At 35.9% G+C, this 19065-nt stretch overlaps 1 protein-coding gene across 3 annotated transcripts in view; it reads left to right on the forward strand.

The window, feature by feature from the left end:
- Positions 1 to 19065, forward strand: part of pxna (paxillin a) — a 100946-nt gene that overhangs the window by 42902 nt on the left and 38979 nt on the right. For 2 of the 3 annotated variants that reach the window (XM_056457299.1, XM_056457298.1), the window contains exons 2-6: positions 7902 to 8107; positions 10287 to 10494; positions 11829 to 12021; positions 14747 to 14897; positions 18030 to 19064. In XM_056457299.1, coding sequence (XP_056313274.1) covers positions 7902 to 8107; positions 10287 to 10494; positions 11829 to 12021; positions 14747 to 14897; positions 18030 to 19064 — 1793 coding nt within the window. The remainder of the gene's footprint in view (positions 1 to 7901; positions 8108 to 10286; positions 10495 to 11828; positions 12022 to 14746; positions 14898 to 18029; position 19065) is intronic. The other variant, XM_056457300.1, reaches the window with a different exon arrangement.

A 19065-nucleotide genomic window follows, 5' to 3' on the forward strand; every position in this document is an offset into this window, starting at 1 on the left:
TTAATGTGTTTAAAGTCAACACATATACATTGTTTACTATCACTTACCTTAAAAAAATGAGTAAATCCAATGAATCATTTATTTCAGTGTACTTTATTTGTATTTAATAGAAGTTTGTGCATTTAATTATTGACTTGATATGCTCAGAATTGTATGATTATATTCATATTTGTCACTTTTTTTGTTGTATTTATATAATAAAATGAAATGTAGAATTATAATATATATATTATTTATATTTATATATTTTATTATTTATTTATTTTATATATATTATATTTATATTATATAATTATATTAAGATATATTTATTAATATAATAATTAACTTGCTCTAAAGTGTAGTGCTTCTTTAAATTTGGGTTGCGTGATGTTGACTAATTTGGCATCATACATTGTGATTGACGATGGCATCATTGTCGTAGGTGGCGTTGAATGAATTATTTCTGAATAATTATTTAATTTATAACGGATTCATTATTTGTAGCCTAATGTTCCAACTATCTGCCCCGCATGTTTTACCCATAACCAAATCATAAATAAATAAAGATAAGTTGCACGCCAATTACCACCTGTCGATCACTTTTTCCGCGGGACTCTGGCATGAATAGGCAGAGTGATCTGTGTCGTTATAATGGCGTCCACAAACTTGGTTGGTAAAAACGGTGCACAACCAACAGCAACCAACCAACAGTATCTGAGGTTTTCTCTAAAGTTACGAAAGCGTGAAAGTGAAAGATTGCAGAAGTGTACTGACACGGTGACACATTACCTGATAGATTCAAAAAACCGAAGAGTCGTTAGATAGAGACAAGATTAAATAAATATCTTGTTTAACAACTATAGTGAGACGCCATCCAGCGGGACATCCTAGATTAACTGACGTGCACTGCTCTCTGGGGTTTTGTGCTCAAAGCACCCGCTGCTGAATGTCTGGAGCTCAGACGTGGGCAAATGCTGCAGCACATGCCTGTGTGTGTGTATGTTTGTGTGTCGATGGTCACGTGATGTCCGTTTTCAGCGGTATTGAGCGGACGGAGAGCCGACGCCGTTCAGAAATGCTAGATGAAATGCCAGTGTGGATCATTTTCGTTCTAAAATGCCATTTTAAAACGTATTTAAAGACGTATTAGTGTAAACGGGGCCATGTGTGTAAACGGGGGCGGGGTGGAGGATCGCAATGCCGGCTCAGTATTGTGATGTCTATTGTCCATCGGCGAATATTTAAATATTTATTTACTTTGGGTTTTATTGATATGGTCTCAATATTGTTAATTTTTGTATTAAATTGTTCTAAATAAGTATCTTTTGAAATGAAGAGTTCAGATGCAAAACACTCTAAATGGTGTCTGAAATATTTTTGTCATATCAGCTTTTTTATCAGGCTATATGGCAAAATATATGGCAAATATCACTTTTATGGCAAATAATATGTTGTTTTCATGGTCTTTAAAGTGAAAAAGCTGTTCAGGAGGCTGAAAAAATGCTAATTCTCTATTTGAAATTTAAGATGGCACTTTCGCATATGAACTCTTCAAAATATATATTCAGTTTATCTGTATATTTATTTACTCTAAAATGTATTATATAAATATTTATGCAATTATTTTGCAAGAGTTGTGTGAGCTTTATATACTTAATTTGCCATGCATTTCTTTTTATGTCATTTATAAATAATTATGCTCTGAATATTATGAATTTTAGACTTCAGGTGAGATTTCGTCGAGTGTTCATAAATGATTTCATTCTCTAGCTACTCATTATGTTAATTAATAAAATTTCAATATAACTTATGTAATGAATTTGTGCTGAATTGTATACTCAAAAAATAGGTTTGTTGTTTGTTCAAACTACTTATTTAAAATGAGCTGAAACAACAAAAAATGATGGGAGAACTTTTGTTTTGTTCAGTCCACTTAAATTTAGTAAAATTAAAGTCAACTTAATTCCTTCATGTTGTCCCAGTGTGTGGAACCCAACGTTTTTACAGTGTATGCACTTTACATTCATACATTAATTAGCTCAACATGTTATGCTACTATAGACCCATTGAAGGATGTAAACAATAACAATGGTTCTAACATATTTCCTGTTTTACACTTTTAATTATCATAGTTTTCGAGAATCCCAAAAGAGCCACATATTGATAAATAATTTTATGACAGCGGTTTAAACATTGATTGAATTGGATTTTGTTACAGTTATAAAATAGCTTGACAACAAGCAGGAGATATTCATGAGCCAATGACATTACCACAGAATGCAACTGTATATTTAGAAATGATGCTCAATGTTATTATTTCCCAGTGTTGGACAAGCTACTTGAAAAATGTAGTGAGCTAAGCTATTAGCTACTCCACTTAATGTAGATTAACTACACTGAAAGCTACCCTCTGTCAAATGTAGCAAGCTAAGGTAAAAGCTACTTCGCAAAAGTAGATGAGCTACATCTAAGCTTTTTTTATTGCAATAAAAATACATCTAAGCTATTTTTGCAATTTTTATTTTTAAATCAAAGCAACTTAAATCCAAGTCAATCAGATATTGGCGATCAATAAAACTGTTAATGAATCATATGAGGCAGAATTGTTCAGCTCAATTATTTACTGTAAATAATATGCTGTACTAAACAGAAACACATTATACTATATAACAGCACAAACTAATAAAAAAATCCAAAAAAACCAGGTGTTTCACATTTAAAACACTATGATAATTTATATTAAAGGGAATTTTTTGTGAATAAGCATTGAATTGTGTATATATATTTACAACTCTTCATTAATGAATTAAACAATAAAAAGTAGTATTATTAGTAACTCTCATGATCTAATAGTAATTACCATACTATACTTTAACTTTTATTACAGTAAACTATATATATATATATATATATATATATATATATATATATATATATATATATATATATATATATATATAAATAACTCCTCTCCCTCAGTCATCTTTCCATCAAGCAAATATCTCGTGTTAACCTAATTAGTTGGCGACGTCAACGACCAGAGCGAGAGGTGGCAGTAACGCACCAAAAAGTTTGTTGTCGACCACCTTAAAACAGGGAGAAGAAATTGTCATTCTCGCCATCATATGGATTTACTTTCATCGGCTAGACACTGGCCTCACAGCTCCGTGAATGTCAGTGTCGTCACTTAATGATCCGCGATCAGTAAATGTAGCTTGTGTGGACGCTATAGTGCTGCTCGACTCGAAGCTATTTGATTTAGAAGGTAGCAACGCTACTGCCACACTACTGAGAAATGTAGTTAAGCTATAGCGTCACTACTTGTTGTGACACCACTGCCCAACACTGTTATTTCTTATTTAAATATTCTCTGACCAAGATATTCAGCCATACTAATTTAACTATTTTTTTATAATGCGCATATTATGTCTAAATATTTTGCTATTATGATAGATTTATACGATTATTTCACATTTATTACACTGAAAAAAGGGATTTATTGGATTCACTACTTTTTTTTTTTTAGGTAAATGGCTGTAAATAATTAATATGGGCTGATTTTTAACAAACAAATTAAGTTGAACATTACTAAATTGAATTTGTTTGTTTGAATTTACCCCATATAAGTGCAACCACTTGTCATAAACTGAAGTAAATCCAAGCATTTTAGTACATTTGTTAAAGTGAACTAGTAAGTCTAGCTGTACACAATCATATTGAGTTGTCATGCTGCAATGTGGCATCAATCACTTCCTTTATAGACATGGCGTAACACGCTTCATAGCAAAACTAGTGATGCAACCCCTATCTAAAGGTGCTTTCTTTTCGTGTCTACTTGCTATATGTAGGACATTTAACCACAGATGGTCTATAGTTTCTTAAGAGCATGTTTTACAGCCTTGGTTGTGTGCGAGTGAGTGCTTTCAGCTCCATTCCTGAGCGTTTGGCTTTTGAATATTGATTTTTTTTTTCTTATGTGCATTAAGAGGTGTGTGTGTCCGTTTATGCATTTTGCGCTTTTCTTCCTGCTGAATCTGTCCCTGTAGGCATGTTGTTTTAGAGCAGTCTTTACATGCGAGGTTTGGCCACACCCCATATGAGTGAAGTGATTTCACCATGCTCGTCATGTGGTTGATAATTATCCCACTGTTCCAGGATCAGATCCAGACCAGAGAGAGACGTGTTGTGAACAGACTTGACAAAGAGTTATTCAACAACAAGCCGTTTGATTTCTGATAGATTTATGTTGTTCCACTGCAGGGAAAGCTCTGCAAAATAGGCTTTTCTTACTGATATCGGTCTCATTTCTAGTCCAAATATCTAAGAGTTCTTAAATCAAGAAGCATTTTCTAGACAAGCAAAGAATGTGGTCTTGTTTTAAGAAATAATACACCAAAATTAAGTGTATTAAAATAAGCAAAACAATAAGCCAATGGGGTAAACAAAATAATCTTATGCCGAAAGAAAAACAAGCTTATTCAGATTCAGATTCAAAGAGCTTTATTGGCATGACTGTAAAACAAATCACAAAGCAATAACAAAACACAGAACATACATATAGATAAAAGAAAAATAAATAATAATAATAAACAAACACATTTATACATATCGTTATATTATAAATATCTGTTGTCACAATAAACAAGTTAATTAAAGATTAATAAAACTATTCAATTCAATTTACCTTTATTTGTATAGCGCTTATACAATGTAGATTGTGTCAAAGCAGCTTCACATAAAAGGTCACAGTAAATAGGAACAGTGTAGTTCAGTTTGTAGTGTTTAAGTTCAGTTCAGCTCAGTTCAGTGTGGTTTAATAATCACTACTGAGAGTCCAAATACTGAAGAGCAAATCCAACGATGCGCAGCTCTACAGATCCCGAACCATGCAAGCAAGTGGCGACAGCGGAGAGGGAAAAAAAACTTCACTAAAGGCGGAAGTGAAGAAAAAAAACCTTGAGAGAAACCAGGCTCAGTTGGGCACGACCATTTTAATTTCTCCGCTGGCCAAACGTCTTGTGCAGAGCTGCAGTCTCAGTGGCGGAGGCTGGAAGCTGGCCTCAGCGAAGACTCGTCTGTCTCTGGAGCGTCACAGGAATCAGTCTCATGTTCTCCACTCTTCCATGACCATCACAGTAGCTGCTCAGGATTCGGCCTGGTCCAGGATATAAAAATATAACTATATAATAATAAATGATAAGGACAGAGAGCTTTAATAAGGGATAAGGGGGTTCAGCCTTTTTCTCTCATATGGTGGCATGAGAACACGTACTGTGCTGCTAGGTGGAGACACTTTTCATTTTCTCCCAAAATATAAAAAAAATACAAAATATATATTCTTATAGACCATTTTAATGTGGTGATGTCTTTGGCCCATGAACATTTCCTGCTTGTCAAACTATTTCATAACTGTAACAAGAGGCAATTCTATCATAACTTAATGTTAAAACCGTAATCATAACATTCATTCATTTTCTTTTCGGCTTAGTCCCTTTATTTATCCGGGGTCGCCACAGCGGAATGAACCGCCAACTTATCCAGCACATGTTTTTTACGCTGCGGATGCCTTTCCAGCCGCAACTCATTTCTGGGAAACATCCATACACACCCAGTCACACTTATACACTACAGACAATTTAGCCTACCCAATTCACCTGTATCACATGTCTTTGGACTGGGGGAAACCGGAGCACCTGGAGGAAACCGTCGCGAACGCAGGGAGAACATGCAAACTCCACATAGAAACGCCAACTGACCAAGCCGAGGCTCAAACCAGCGACCTTCTTGCTGTGAGGCGAAAGCACTACCTACTGCGCCACAGCGTCGCCGCTATCATAACATTATTTATCAATATGTGGCTCTTTTTGGATTCTCGGCAGCTATAGGATTTAAAATTATAAAACAGGAAATACATTGGGGCCATCACATTTATATATTATGAATCTAAAGCGCATATTATATTTATTGAAGCTGAACACAAGACTAAGCTATTTTCATGTCAATTTTAGGGCTGTGCGGTATGATAATATACAGTGCTTCACTTAAATGAGCAAACTTTCTTGTGAAAATAAATATTTTTATCAATTTCGCTGTCAATATAGGCAATAATTTTGGATGCATTTAAACAAAGTTTCATTAAACAGTATTATGCATTAAAATAAGAGTCTGGTCGCCGAACATCTTTAAGCATTTAAAGATAATAGCTTTAAATTCAAGTGAGTTATTGCAAAAAACAAACAAAATTTTTTTTATGTTTCTTTTGATTTTTCCGGTTTATTAACATTTTATTTAATATTTTCCCCCAACATATTCATTTGAGTGTACTCATTTCTGGATTGTGATCTCCTACCTTTTTTTGTTGATGTTGTTATTAGTTCCAGTTTCAGCTTTGCTACTGATGAATCTAATGCACAAATATAATATTATAAATCGAAAATATTAATTTAAAAGAGAGATCTGTGAGGGGTGTGTATATTTATGCAGAGCACTGTTAATGTTAATACGATGATCTATATTGCGGTGGCAAATTGCCATGTCTATTGTTATTTGACAGTGTTTACATTTTATATTCTTTTAGTGCAAAAACTGTGCAAAGTTATTGACGCACAATAAATGAAGCATGAATGAATGAAAAAAACATCCATTCAGAGCTCATTAACTGTGATTAAGTAATTCAAACACTATGCAGTGTTTAATTTGGCATTTTATGTTCTGTACCTTAAGAAATGTTTATTTATATCTTTGTTTTATTGCATTTTGTCCAGTTTTTTGTCATTTACTAATCTGTTCATATTTTTAAAAGCAAAAATAACTCTTATTAATATTACTTGCATTGGTCAACATGAACGAACTAAAATTGAAAAAGGTTGGTCACACTTTACAGTAAGGTTTCATTAGTTAACATTAGTTAATGTATTTACTTACATGAACTAAGTATGAACAATACTTTTAGAGCATTTATTAATCATAGTTCAACATTTACTAATGCATTATAACATTAAAATACATTCATTCATTCTTTAATGCATTTAATTGCATTAACCAATGCAGCCTTATTAAAAAGTTACCAAAAAGTTTCTATAACAATTTTAATAAAAAGCAAGAGAGTTCTGTTTGTTACAATTGTAATACCAAAATATTTTTAACTAACAGTAACAAGGCTGTAAAATTCATTGCTTATTATTATTTTATTTTAGCTAACGCATTAGCTAATGTTTAAAAGTGAGACCTTATTGTAAAGCGTTACCACTATAACTAAATTCATAAATATTGTACAATAGAATTTCTCTTTTCAGATTCACCCACTTCTCTCACTTCACACTCCCAATCCCAAAAATGGTCTAACGTACCATTTTTCAATTATACTTTTTAACCCAATGTTTAGGTTTGTCCATATTTAACCCAGCATTGACCCAACAACCCAGCATCTTTTTAGAATGCATGCATTTAATGAACACTCATATGATATATATATATATTTATATATATATATATATATATATATATATATATATATATATATATATATATATATATATATATATATATATATATATATATATATATATATATATATATATAAATCTTTACATTTTTTATTTTAATTAATTAATTTTTTATTTATTTTAATTATTTATTTTATTTATTTATTTATTTTTATTTATTATTAATTATTTTTATTTATTTTAATTAATAGATTTTTTAATTTATTATTTATTTATTTTAATTATTTTCTTTATTTTAATTAAATAATGTTATTTTTTATTTTAATTAATTAATTCTATTTATTTAATGAATTAATTAATTACAATTTTTTGATTGTATTTTTTTTTTTATTATTTTGTTTATTTATTTATTCTTTTAATTAGCTGTTTTCTTGATTAAAACCATTGTTTTGTTTATTTATTTCTACCTAACAGATGCTCTTCTCGCGGATTTGGAGTCCACAACCTCCCACATTTCCAAACAAGGCGTTTTTCTGCCAGAAGAGACTCCATACTCCTGCCCCAGAGGAAGCGACTCTTATCAGGACGTGTCGTCTCCGCCTCGAGTCATTTCCCCTCCTGCTGAAACTCTGAATGGATCTTGGGTAGAAAAGCCAGAATCAAAGCACTCATCAACCCAGGTAAAATGTATCATTACTTCCTGAAGGCTTTTTGTTTGCTCTTTATATGAGTCTCCTTGGTTATCCTTTAACCTTATGACAAATACCAGATGCGGCCTGTTCCACTTTCTGCTCGTTTTGCCCTGAAGCAAAGCACTTCATCTTTGCTTGCTCCAGAGGCTTGTGCCATTAAGCAGGTTCAGGATATTCAAGGTTATATTTGTTAGGGCTGCACAATACATCACAATATTATCGTTATCTTGATAAAAGTATATGCAATATATAGTTAAAATCCGTATTATTAGCCCTCCTGGATTATTAGCCCCCCTGAATTATTAGCCCCCCTGTTTTTTTCCCAACACATTTCTAATCATAATAGTTTTAATAACTCATCTTTAATAACTGTTTTATTTTATCTTTGTCATGATGACAGTAAATAATATTATACTAGATATTTTTCAAGACACTTCTATACAGCTTAAAGTGACATATAAGGCTTAACTAGGTTAACTAGGCAGGTTAGGGTAATTAGGCAAGTCATTGTATAACAGTTGTTTGTTCTGTAGACTATCAAAAACAAATATTGCTTAAGGGACTAATAATATTGACCTTAAAATGTTTAAAAAAATAAAATAAAAACTGCTTTTATCCTAGCTAAAATAAAACAAATCTGACTTTCTGCGGAAGAAAAAATATTATAGGAAATACTGTGAAAAATTCCTTGCTCTGTTAAACATCATTTGGGAAATATTTTGAAAAATAAAAAAATAATTCTGTAATTTTGACTTCAACTGGATCGCAGACATGTGATAACATTTATTTTATACTTTTAAATTTGACCAATTAGATGTGCCCTTACTATCTTTAGCCACGCCTCCTCGGTAGTTGCCCTTCTGTTATTGGCTGGAGTGGCCCAAAGCTGAACTCAGAGCTGAAAATGTAAACTAATGGGCGGAGTCAAGATAAGAAAATCACATCAGCCAAACAGATTCAGAATACTTGTATCTGCTGAAGTTTTCACTCACTCGAAATGTTTAACGACTGAATGTTTCAAACTGAATTTTAGTCTAAATTAGATCTGAAAATTTTCTTTTGCATATTTATTTTAATATCCTTAAATGAACAAATGATTTTAAAGCACGGCAAATAAAAATAGCATCTTTTTTCAAGAAAAATATTTTATCGTAAGAAATAATACTCAGCAGTAGATTGGGTTATGTTACTTTATTTATACTTAAGGGTAGATTTGATTTGCAGTCATAAGTCCTCATTCATGACACAAAAACTTACACCTAGTAACAGAACAAACGGACACCATAGAAGCACAAGGCAAGAAACATTAGATGAACAAAACTAGGGATGTCCAGATCCGATAACGTGATCGGAAATCGGGCCCAATCACGCAGTTTCAAACTCGATCCATATCCGACGTTACGTCTCGATCAGAACTCGAAAATATATATGGATGTCAAAATTAATTGTTTCTTTGGTGCACGCCGATGCAGACACGAACAATTCGCTATCGGTTCAGTAATCGATCATAACCGGTTATAACGTGCTGACGTCATTCATCTCATATGCGCTATGTTGTGGTAGAATACTATGGCGAGGGAGGCGAGCGCGAGTAATTAAAATGCAGAAACTCTGCACAGTCATTCACTGTGTGTTTGCAGGACAGTCATTCATGACACTGAAGTTACAGCAGAAGCCTCTATTTCACTCCCATGGAGAAAATGAAAGTAAAGTAATTTCTCTCCGTCTGCTATTATTGGATGACCTGTCAGTGTGTGTAACTGTGCTGGAAAATGATTGTGCTTTGCTGTGTAAATGCTGCTGTTTCATATGTTAATGGACAGAGTTAGCAGCTGCATTTGTAGCTTAGTTGTTCAACAAATGAATGTCACACCCAAAGACTACATTTGAATGTTTGATGATCACAAGTAGCTAAAAATAAAAAATAGTTCTGAGTTTATATCTTACAATTGTTTTTCTCAGAGTTTGTATTTGAATCTTCTCCATAAATTGTGATGAGAGTTTCTCAAATCTCGAAATAGCTTGTAATTCTGATTTTTAATCTCTGATTGTTAAAAAAAATATATGATTTACCAGGTGAAAAAAGTCTGAATTTGCAGCTAAAATATTGCAGTTAAATATTCTTTTATCAGTAAAGTTTAAATCAACTCTTTTCCTTTCCTCAAAGTCTTTCAACTCGGCCCCGAAAAGCAGCAGTCCTCGCGTGTCGCAGTCTGAGGAAGAGCACGTCTACAGTTTCCCCAACAAACAGAAGTCGATTGAGTCTCCCACCGCCGTCATGAACTCATCTCTGGGCAGTAACCTGTCAGAACTGGACCGTCTGCTGCTGGAGCTCAACGCTGTGCAACACAGCACACCAGCCTTCCCTGCTGAAGGTCAGTTTATCAGGCACCAAAGCATCGAATGTACATTTTTGACATGAAAATCAAACAATCTATTAGATGTTTTTGTCTGTGAAGAGGTGATGCCAGCCATTGAGGACTTGGAGGACAACACGTACACGTTATACACAAATACATTTTATTGAACATATACACTACTTGACGAGTCTTGTCGTTGATCCCAGTTGTGAGAGCAACAAATAATAACTTGACTTCTTAATTTGGAAAAGTGGCAGAAGGTGGATTTTTCAGATGAATCATCTGTTAAACCAATCATCACAAATACTGCAGAAGACCTACTGGAACCCGCATGGACCCAAGATTCTCATGGAAATCAGTCAAGTATGGTGAAGGAAAAATCATGGTTTGGGGTTACATTCAGTATGGGGGCGTGCGAGAGATCTGCAGAGTGTACGGCAACATCAACAGCCTGAGGTATCAAGACATTTGTGCTGCCCATTACATTACAAACCACAGGAGAGGACAAATTCTTCAGCAGGATAGCGCTCCTTCTCATACTTCAGCCTCCACATCAAATTTCCTGAAATCAAAGAAGGTCAAGGTGCTCCAGGATTGGCCAGCCCAGTCACCAGACATGAACATTATTGAGCATGTCCAGAGTAAAATGGAGGAGGCATTGAAGATGAATCCAAAGAATCTTGATGAACTCTGGGAGTCCTGCAAGAATGCTTTCTTTGCCATTCCAGATGACTTTATTAATAAGTGATTTGAGTCATTGCAGAGATGTATGGATGCAGTCCTCCAAGCTCATGATGGAGTCAGACACAATATTCATTCTGTTTCCACTGCAGCATGACTTTATATTCTATACTGGACATTATTTCTGTTCAGTGACAAGACTTTTGTCTAAGCAAAGTCAGACCTTACTGCCCTAATGAAGTAATTCAAATATCAAGGCATGATCATATTTTATTTTGGTAAAATTAGTGTAATCTAGAGGCCTTTGCCTTTCATTTAAGCCACTTCTGATACCAAATGATCAACTAGAAGTCGAGTTATTATTTGTTGTTCCTAAAACTTGGATAGGCGACAAGACTTTTGTCAGGTAGTGTACACAGACATCACCTATATACCATATATCTGCAGGTTAACTACTGTAGGTTTATATAAATTAACTGTTAAAAGCTAGTTACTAGAGTTATTAGTAACTAATAAAGTTTTGGTAACTAATAATCTTAACTTTTCTGATTTTGATTGTGATACAGTAATGTGCACCTTTTTTAAAGCTGCTTTGAAGCAATAATTATTTTGAGAAGCGCTATACAGGTAAACTTGAATTGAATGCTTTTCTATTTTCTGTTGCACAGAGACCTGCCCACCCAAACCAGCCAACAACAGCCAACGCTATGTCCCAGAAAACGGCGTCTCATCAGTGGTGAAAGCAGCTCCTCCGAAGATAGAGAAACCCAAACGCAATATACCTGCAAAGGTGATCGAAGACGCCAGGCCCAGTGTGGAAAGCCTGTTAAATAAGTTGGAGAGCTCCATCCCGGCTCCTGTGTAAGATTACACATTAATGCAATGCAAATTTACTCACAGAGCACATTTAAAAAACCAAAGTTTACCCAAGTGCTGTACAGGAAAGTTGAAAATAAGAGTAGAAGGTAAAATGCCGACAAGAATATCAGATTTAATCAGTAAAAGCTACAATACAACCAGTGATCAAGGAATATTAATTGATAGGAAATAGATGGATCTGTAAAGCAGAGAGAAATAGAAAGCAATTCACTGCTTCCCGCAGGTTTGAAATATACTTGCATTGGTAACCGGATTGAAACGCATCTTTTACCCATGGCACAAGTTCAGGTTACTTTACTGCGATGACATTTTTGTAGCATTGCTACAGCATTTTAGATATGTATAAATCATGTAATATATTGACATCATCAAATTAATAACGTATACAGCAAATGAGAAATAAATGACAGGAAAAAATGAATAAAAACACACAATATTTCTAATATTGGATAATATTCATTAATAATTAATAATTAGAATAAAAAGTGTAGATTATTTAAATGCAAATGAGTTGATTGACCATTTCTAGTGATTTACATATATTTTGCAGACAGTGTAGATGTCATTTCGTCCTCTAGAGTACAGTTTTTCTGAATCGTTTAGATTAAGAATGTATTATTGATTATCTTTTTGCGCTCTCGCGGCTGCGAAGAGAAGCAGAACGTAGTCTTCAATAAAAGAGTAATGCAAAAGTGCATATAATTAATAATAGCTTTAGCAAGCGAAAGCAAAAGTCGAATTCTGGACATATTAGGAGATTTAGAAACACCTGCCGGATGGATTTTTTAAGCCCAAAAAAGGCACGTCTCTGTGGGTCTCTGCAGAGCATGTGAGACTGTCTGAGGAAGTGTTGGGTAAGAAAAAATGATCCACTGGTTAATCAAAAAGAGGATGTTTGGTATCTTGGGTGGATACAAAAAGTCAAAAGGATGATAATAATAGTAAAATAAATAAATAAATAAATAAAGTGTCATCAAATATACTTGGGCTGCTGTTAATATAACTGGGCGCTCCTGTGTGTGATATATCTGTGTGTTAGAAGCACTGCAATTAAGTTATTGTTAATTGAATAATGAACTACAACTCTTCTGATGGTTTTGAGATTATTTATAATTATATATTTTAATCTAACATTTATTATGTAATATTTATATTTGATTTTAGAACTATACACATTTCACTTTAATTTATTTGACCAACTCTTAAAAGTAGTTCACTTCCAGAATGAAAACTTTGCCATTGTTTATTTCCCTTCACTTGTTACAAACCTGTATGTGTTTCATTTAACATATTATATATTTTTTTAATCTGTTCGTATCTGAACAATTGGTGGTCACAATTGACTTCCATTGTAGGGGGAAAAATACTATAAATGTCAATGGCGACCATCAACTGGAAGTGGACGTCAATAGTGACCAGTCCTTCTGGAAGTGAGCAGACACATCGCTTTAAATCAATTAAACATAATATTTAATAAAGCAAAATTGTCCATAGTGTATGTGTGTAAATGAGTGTGCATGGATGGTTCTCTGTGATGTTTTGCAGCTGGAAGGGCATCCTCTGCGTAAAACATATGCTGGATAAGTTGGCGGTTCATTTCGCTGTGGCGACCCCTGATTAATAAAGAGACTAAGCCGAAGGAAAATGAATGATTTCGTTCTTCATTTTCTTTTCGGCTTAGTGCCTTTATTAAGCAGGGGTCGCCATAGCGGAATGAACCGCCAACTTATCCAGCATATGTTTTACGCAGGGGATGCCGAATGAATGAATGAATAACATTTAATATAAATATGTTAGGTCAGTAATATGTTGTTTACATTAAAAATTGTACAAATATTCTATATTTACATTTAGACTAAAACAGATGTTTCAAAAGAGTATAAACGTTTAATAAAAGTAATGTAATGTGTATTTATATAGCACTTTTATAGTGTATGGCCATACACCCAAAGCGCTTAACAATCATGAGGAGGGGTCTCTCCACACCACCACCAGTGTGCAACTTGGATGATGCGATGGCAGCCACTGGACAAAGGTGCCAGTGCGCTCACCACACACCAGCTATTGGTGAATGGAAGAGACAGTGATGGAGCCAATTCGGGGGATGGGGATGATTGGAAGGCCATGATGGGTAAGGGCCAATTGAGGGACTTTGGCCAGGAGACCGGGGTTACACCCCTGCTCTTTACGAGAAGTGCCATGGGATTTTTTTGATGACCACAGAGAGTCAGGACCTCTGTTTAACGTCTCTTCCGAAAGACGGCGCCCACTGACAGTATAGTGTCCCCTTCACTTTTACTGGGGCATTAGGACTCACACACACCACAGGTTGAGCGCCCCCTGCTGGCCTCTCTAACACCACTTCCAACAGCAACCTAGTTTTCCCATGTGGTCTCCCATCCAGGTACTGACCAGGCTCAGCCCTGCTTAGCTTCAGTGAGTATCTGCTCTTGGGCTGCAGGGTGATATGGCTGTGGCTAAAAGTGAAAGGAGGGCTGCCCAAACTCGGTCCTGGAGGGCCAGTGTCCTGCATTTAAGCTCCAATATCCTGCAACACAGCAGCCTGGAAGTTTCTAGTATATCTCAAAATAGCTTAAATAGCTAGTTCAGGTGTGTCTAATTGGGGTTGGAACTAAAATCTGCAGGACCGAGTTTGGGCAATTCTGATCTAGACCTTTTCTCACATCTTATTTCATTACCTTTATAGCGCTGCCCAATCAGTGCCAATGGTTTCTGAGTTGAGAGGAGTTCAGGAAGAGACTCCTGCCCAGCAGCAGGCCCGAATCTCAGCTTCTTCAGCCACACGAGAACTCGACGAACTCATGGCTTCACTGTCTGACTTCAAGGTTCAGAGCAATGTAAATATATATATTTTTTTCATCTTTACTATAAATGTCTGATTGAAACCTAAAATATGATTCATTGGACCACCACCCAATAGATTTATCTATATTTAAAGGGATAGTTCAACCAAACATGAAACATTCCTCATAATTTACTCTCCGTCCTATGGTTTTAAAGGGCACATAGTTTAGCTCTTTTTTATGATTTAATATTAATATTATGGTTCTTCTGAGTGTGCCAGTTTAGGTTCAGTTTAAAACACAATTCAGATTTTTTTATTATAATGTGTTAAAAAGTGTCATGTTGGGGGCGTGTCCACAGTTCGCTGATTTATGGGTGTGTTGCTTCACATGTAAATTAGTTTCGGTTTCCCACCAACGTAACAAGGGGGCGGAGCCATGAGCTCACCTGCTCTGCGTTTGCAACAGAGACTGACAGGCAGACTCAGAAGGAGTGAGAGGATCACCATTCAGTCATACATGTACGACTCTGACACAGACCAAGCAGAGAGTACAAAATCATTTGTGTCTTTGGACAGTTTTACAGCCAACTGTGTGCTAGTTTCGAATGCCGAGCTTGTACACAGAAACTAATAACCACGCACACTGAATTAACTTTGACTGAGGCACCGGCTGCGCCGCTCGAAGCCGCGACACGGCAAACCAGACACAGCCGTCGACTTGAGTGTACCCTGATAGAAACCTATGTTTAGAATTCTAAAACGCATGCTAGTTAAGATCACAGGGAGCTTCTGGGATCGCGAGAAATGCAAACGGCTGAAGTATAAGGTAGACTCAATGAGAAGTACACATGTTTACAAACCTACCTAAAGATACAACCAATAATTCCGATTAGAGCGATAATGTGGAGAATATTGCTCTTGTGTTGAGCCCAATAAGCCTTGCATCTAAAAATAGAGCTAGGGTGTTCCTTTAGTGATATCGCTTCGACTCACGCTGAAAATGGCGGACGTGAATCAACAAACTGAGGATATGATGACGCGCCTGTCAATCAATATTGGTGGGCGGGGGGACCGCTCTCTTACGTAAAGTTGCGGTCGATTTGAAAACCGCTCCAATTGGTCCACCGTGTTGTTAAATTAAAAAAAAAAAAAGCACTGGGTGTGTTTATATCACCCCAATATGACAGTCTATACACCATACATGCACATATGTCTGTCCAATATATTTTTTACCATAGGTGCCCTTTAAGCTTTTGTTAGTTTCTTTATTCCGTTGAACACAAAATAAGATACCGCTTTGACCCATTGACTTTCATAGTAGGAAAACACATACTATTGAAGTCAATAAGTGCCAACAACCAGATTGCTTCAAAAGTTTTTGAGGTTTTGAACAAGTGGAGGAGTAAATGATGACAGAATTGTCATTTTTGGGTGAACCATCCCTTTAAAAAGCTAATGTAGTTGTTTAAGTGTTTACAGACAAATAAACATGCTTTTAATTAATTAGTATTAATATATTTTGTGGTTTATGTATGTTGTTGCTTGTTTAGCAGTTTGAAGTATTCTAGTTGGTATCAGAAGTGCTGTTTTATTATATGCATGTCTGAGAGTGCTGATGGGGATAATCAGATCTAGTACACAGTGGATTATTATTAGTCAGGGCCTTTGAAATGAATCAAGGTTTAGATGCTTCTACAAGGGTATGCTCTCATGGGTCTATTATAAAGGTCTTGTTAGCATTACTTTCTTGGCTGGGAGCCACACTGTGGTCGAAATGGGAGAATGTGGAATGCAGGAGTTGTGGTGTCATGTTGTCTCTTGTGATTATATTTGCCTTCAGGTTGGTAAATCAAATATCCAACTTGTACATTGGTGGTATTTTCTTTAAATGCATTTATGTTTCATAAACAAAACTTGTGAAGATAGGACGTATTTGCATTAAGCCACTTTGTGTTCATGCATCGGCTTTTGCTCAGGATTCCCACTGGTCAGGGAATAATAAAATGTATATTTCAGATATTTAAAGTCAGGTAATGTTCAAGTAATGGATTATCTTGGATTTTCAAGTAGGTAACACTGCTGCCTGGAGACCTCCAAATGGGAGGGATTACACTGCAAGTAGGCTGGGTGACTTCCAAATGGGAGGAACCTAAGCCCCAAGTGGACTGGGTTTAGGGTTGGTGTTGGTGTAGTAAACATTAATAAAACTCAATCAGCTACTGTGAGGTTTGGGTTAGGGTAGGTGTAGATGTTAATAAAACACAATCAGCTACTGTGAGGTTAGGGTAGGTGTAGATGTTAATAAAACACAACCAGTTACTATGAGGTTAGGGTAGGTGTAGACATTAATGAAACACAACAGGTTACTGTGAGGTTGGGTTTAGGGTTGGGGTAGGTGTAGATGTTAATAAAAGCACAACATGTTACTGTGAGGTTGGGTGTAGGGTTGGGGTAGGTGTAGACGTTAATAAAGCACAACAGGTTACTGTGAGGTTGGGTGTAGAGTTAGGGTAGGTGTAGACGTTAATAAGACACAAAAGGTTGGACTCTGTCATGTAAAAGACATTAATTCAACTCCAGGTTTGTACAGTCGCACCAACTTGGAGCTTTCTCTGACCTCCGGGTTTATATCCTTCTCTGGATTTTTGTTCCATTTATCGAAATTTCTATTTCTCTACTTTTATTTTTTTATATCATAGTGTCTCATACCTATTTATAGTTTCATTTTCAGCTCAGTTTTATAACTCCTCAACTGGCAGTCACTTAAATCAAGTGCAGTCGTCAGACTTAGGCTAGCATGCCAGGATAATATAAATGTTAAGAGCTTTGATTTAAAAATTACCATGTAAACTAAAAAAAGAAAAGTACGGAAGTGACGGAAAAGCTAAATGTAAAATTTAAAAGGGAGCTTTTACTAACGGTGAGTACCTCAGGGTTTTTTTTTTTTTGTCAAGATCTGAGGTAAAGTATCCATTTTTGTTCTCATAGCAGTTATTGAAGTCATGCAAAATTATATTCAATTTTAAACCATTTTAAAACCTGTTTATACCATTAATTATAGGTCATGTAAAATCAGCATTTAGTCAGTGAAAGTTAGGTATTGGTTTAGACTGAGAACCCTGATTCAAATGCTTTCCTTTCTTTTCTCTTTGATTGTTGTCGTCTTGCTGTTTTGGCTGTCTAGTCTGGTTCTTTGTTGGTTCAGGAGGACTTGATTTCCACTGAAGGGTCAGAACTTTCAAATCCTGTGGTCACAGACCCTTCCGTCACAGACACGGAAGAATCTGACCACAATGTTTCTTCCTCAAATTGCACACCACTTCTCCTGGAACTTCACATTGTTGAGGAATTGGCAACTGTAGCTCCAGTATGTAACTCCACGGTGATCTACACATCTTCCAAGACCCATTCAGAGAAGGTGCTGGTAGTTTCAAGTAAACCTCGATTATCTCCAGAACCACCTGGAAAAACACCAAGCTTACCAACATCAAGTATAAACAATAGTGAAGTAAAACCACCCAAGACTGTCAACCCAAAAACTTCAAGTCCACTTTCTATCTCTAAAGACACTCCACCTGTTGTAGCAAAGGTTTCTTCGCCAATTACAATTCCAAGGATTTCAAGCCCAGTGGCAAAAAGCCCAAGTCCACCAGAGATGATCTCTTATCGAATTGACAGTCCTGTAACAGTTGCTAAAACCTCAAGTCCAGTGGTGGTAAGAAAGAGCCCAAGCCCCATCACAACTATTAAAGCATGCAAAAGTCCAGTTCCTGGAGCCCTTGCCAAGACCCAAAGTCCAGAGCCAGGGATTGCTCGCAAGAGTCCAGTGCCAACTACCATTACACTGCCCACTCCTCCAGTTTCATTAAATCCCAAACCTTCCAAAGAGAAACCTGAGAACTCTGAACTGGGCATATTGGGAATAAATCTTCCTTGCCCCAAGCCTCTTCTGGAGGAAGCTCTGGATAAGTTGTTGACATCCAGTCTTGATGTCCAACCAGAGCCGGTGAAGCAGCCTATAGGATCTCCTTTCTTTTCCGAGGTAAATAATGATGTTCTGGAGCTACTTCATCAGTCGATGCCACAGGATGGCTTGGGAAAACTCAGTTGGATGGATGAATTCCCAAATCCCGCATCGCACCCTGGAGCATCAGATGTTTCTCTGGATCTTCCACTTCTCCAGCCTTCTGCTGTTGAAAGGCTGTCCGCTTCTGGACAAG

This window comes from Danio aesculapii, chromosome 5 (genome assembly GCF_903798145.1).
Source record: "Danio aesculapii chromosome 5, fDanAes4.1, whole genome shotgun sequence".
Classification (NCBI taxonomy): domain Eukaryota; kingdom Metazoa; phylum Chordata; class Actinopteri; order Cypriniformes; family Danionidae; genus Danio; species Danio aesculapii.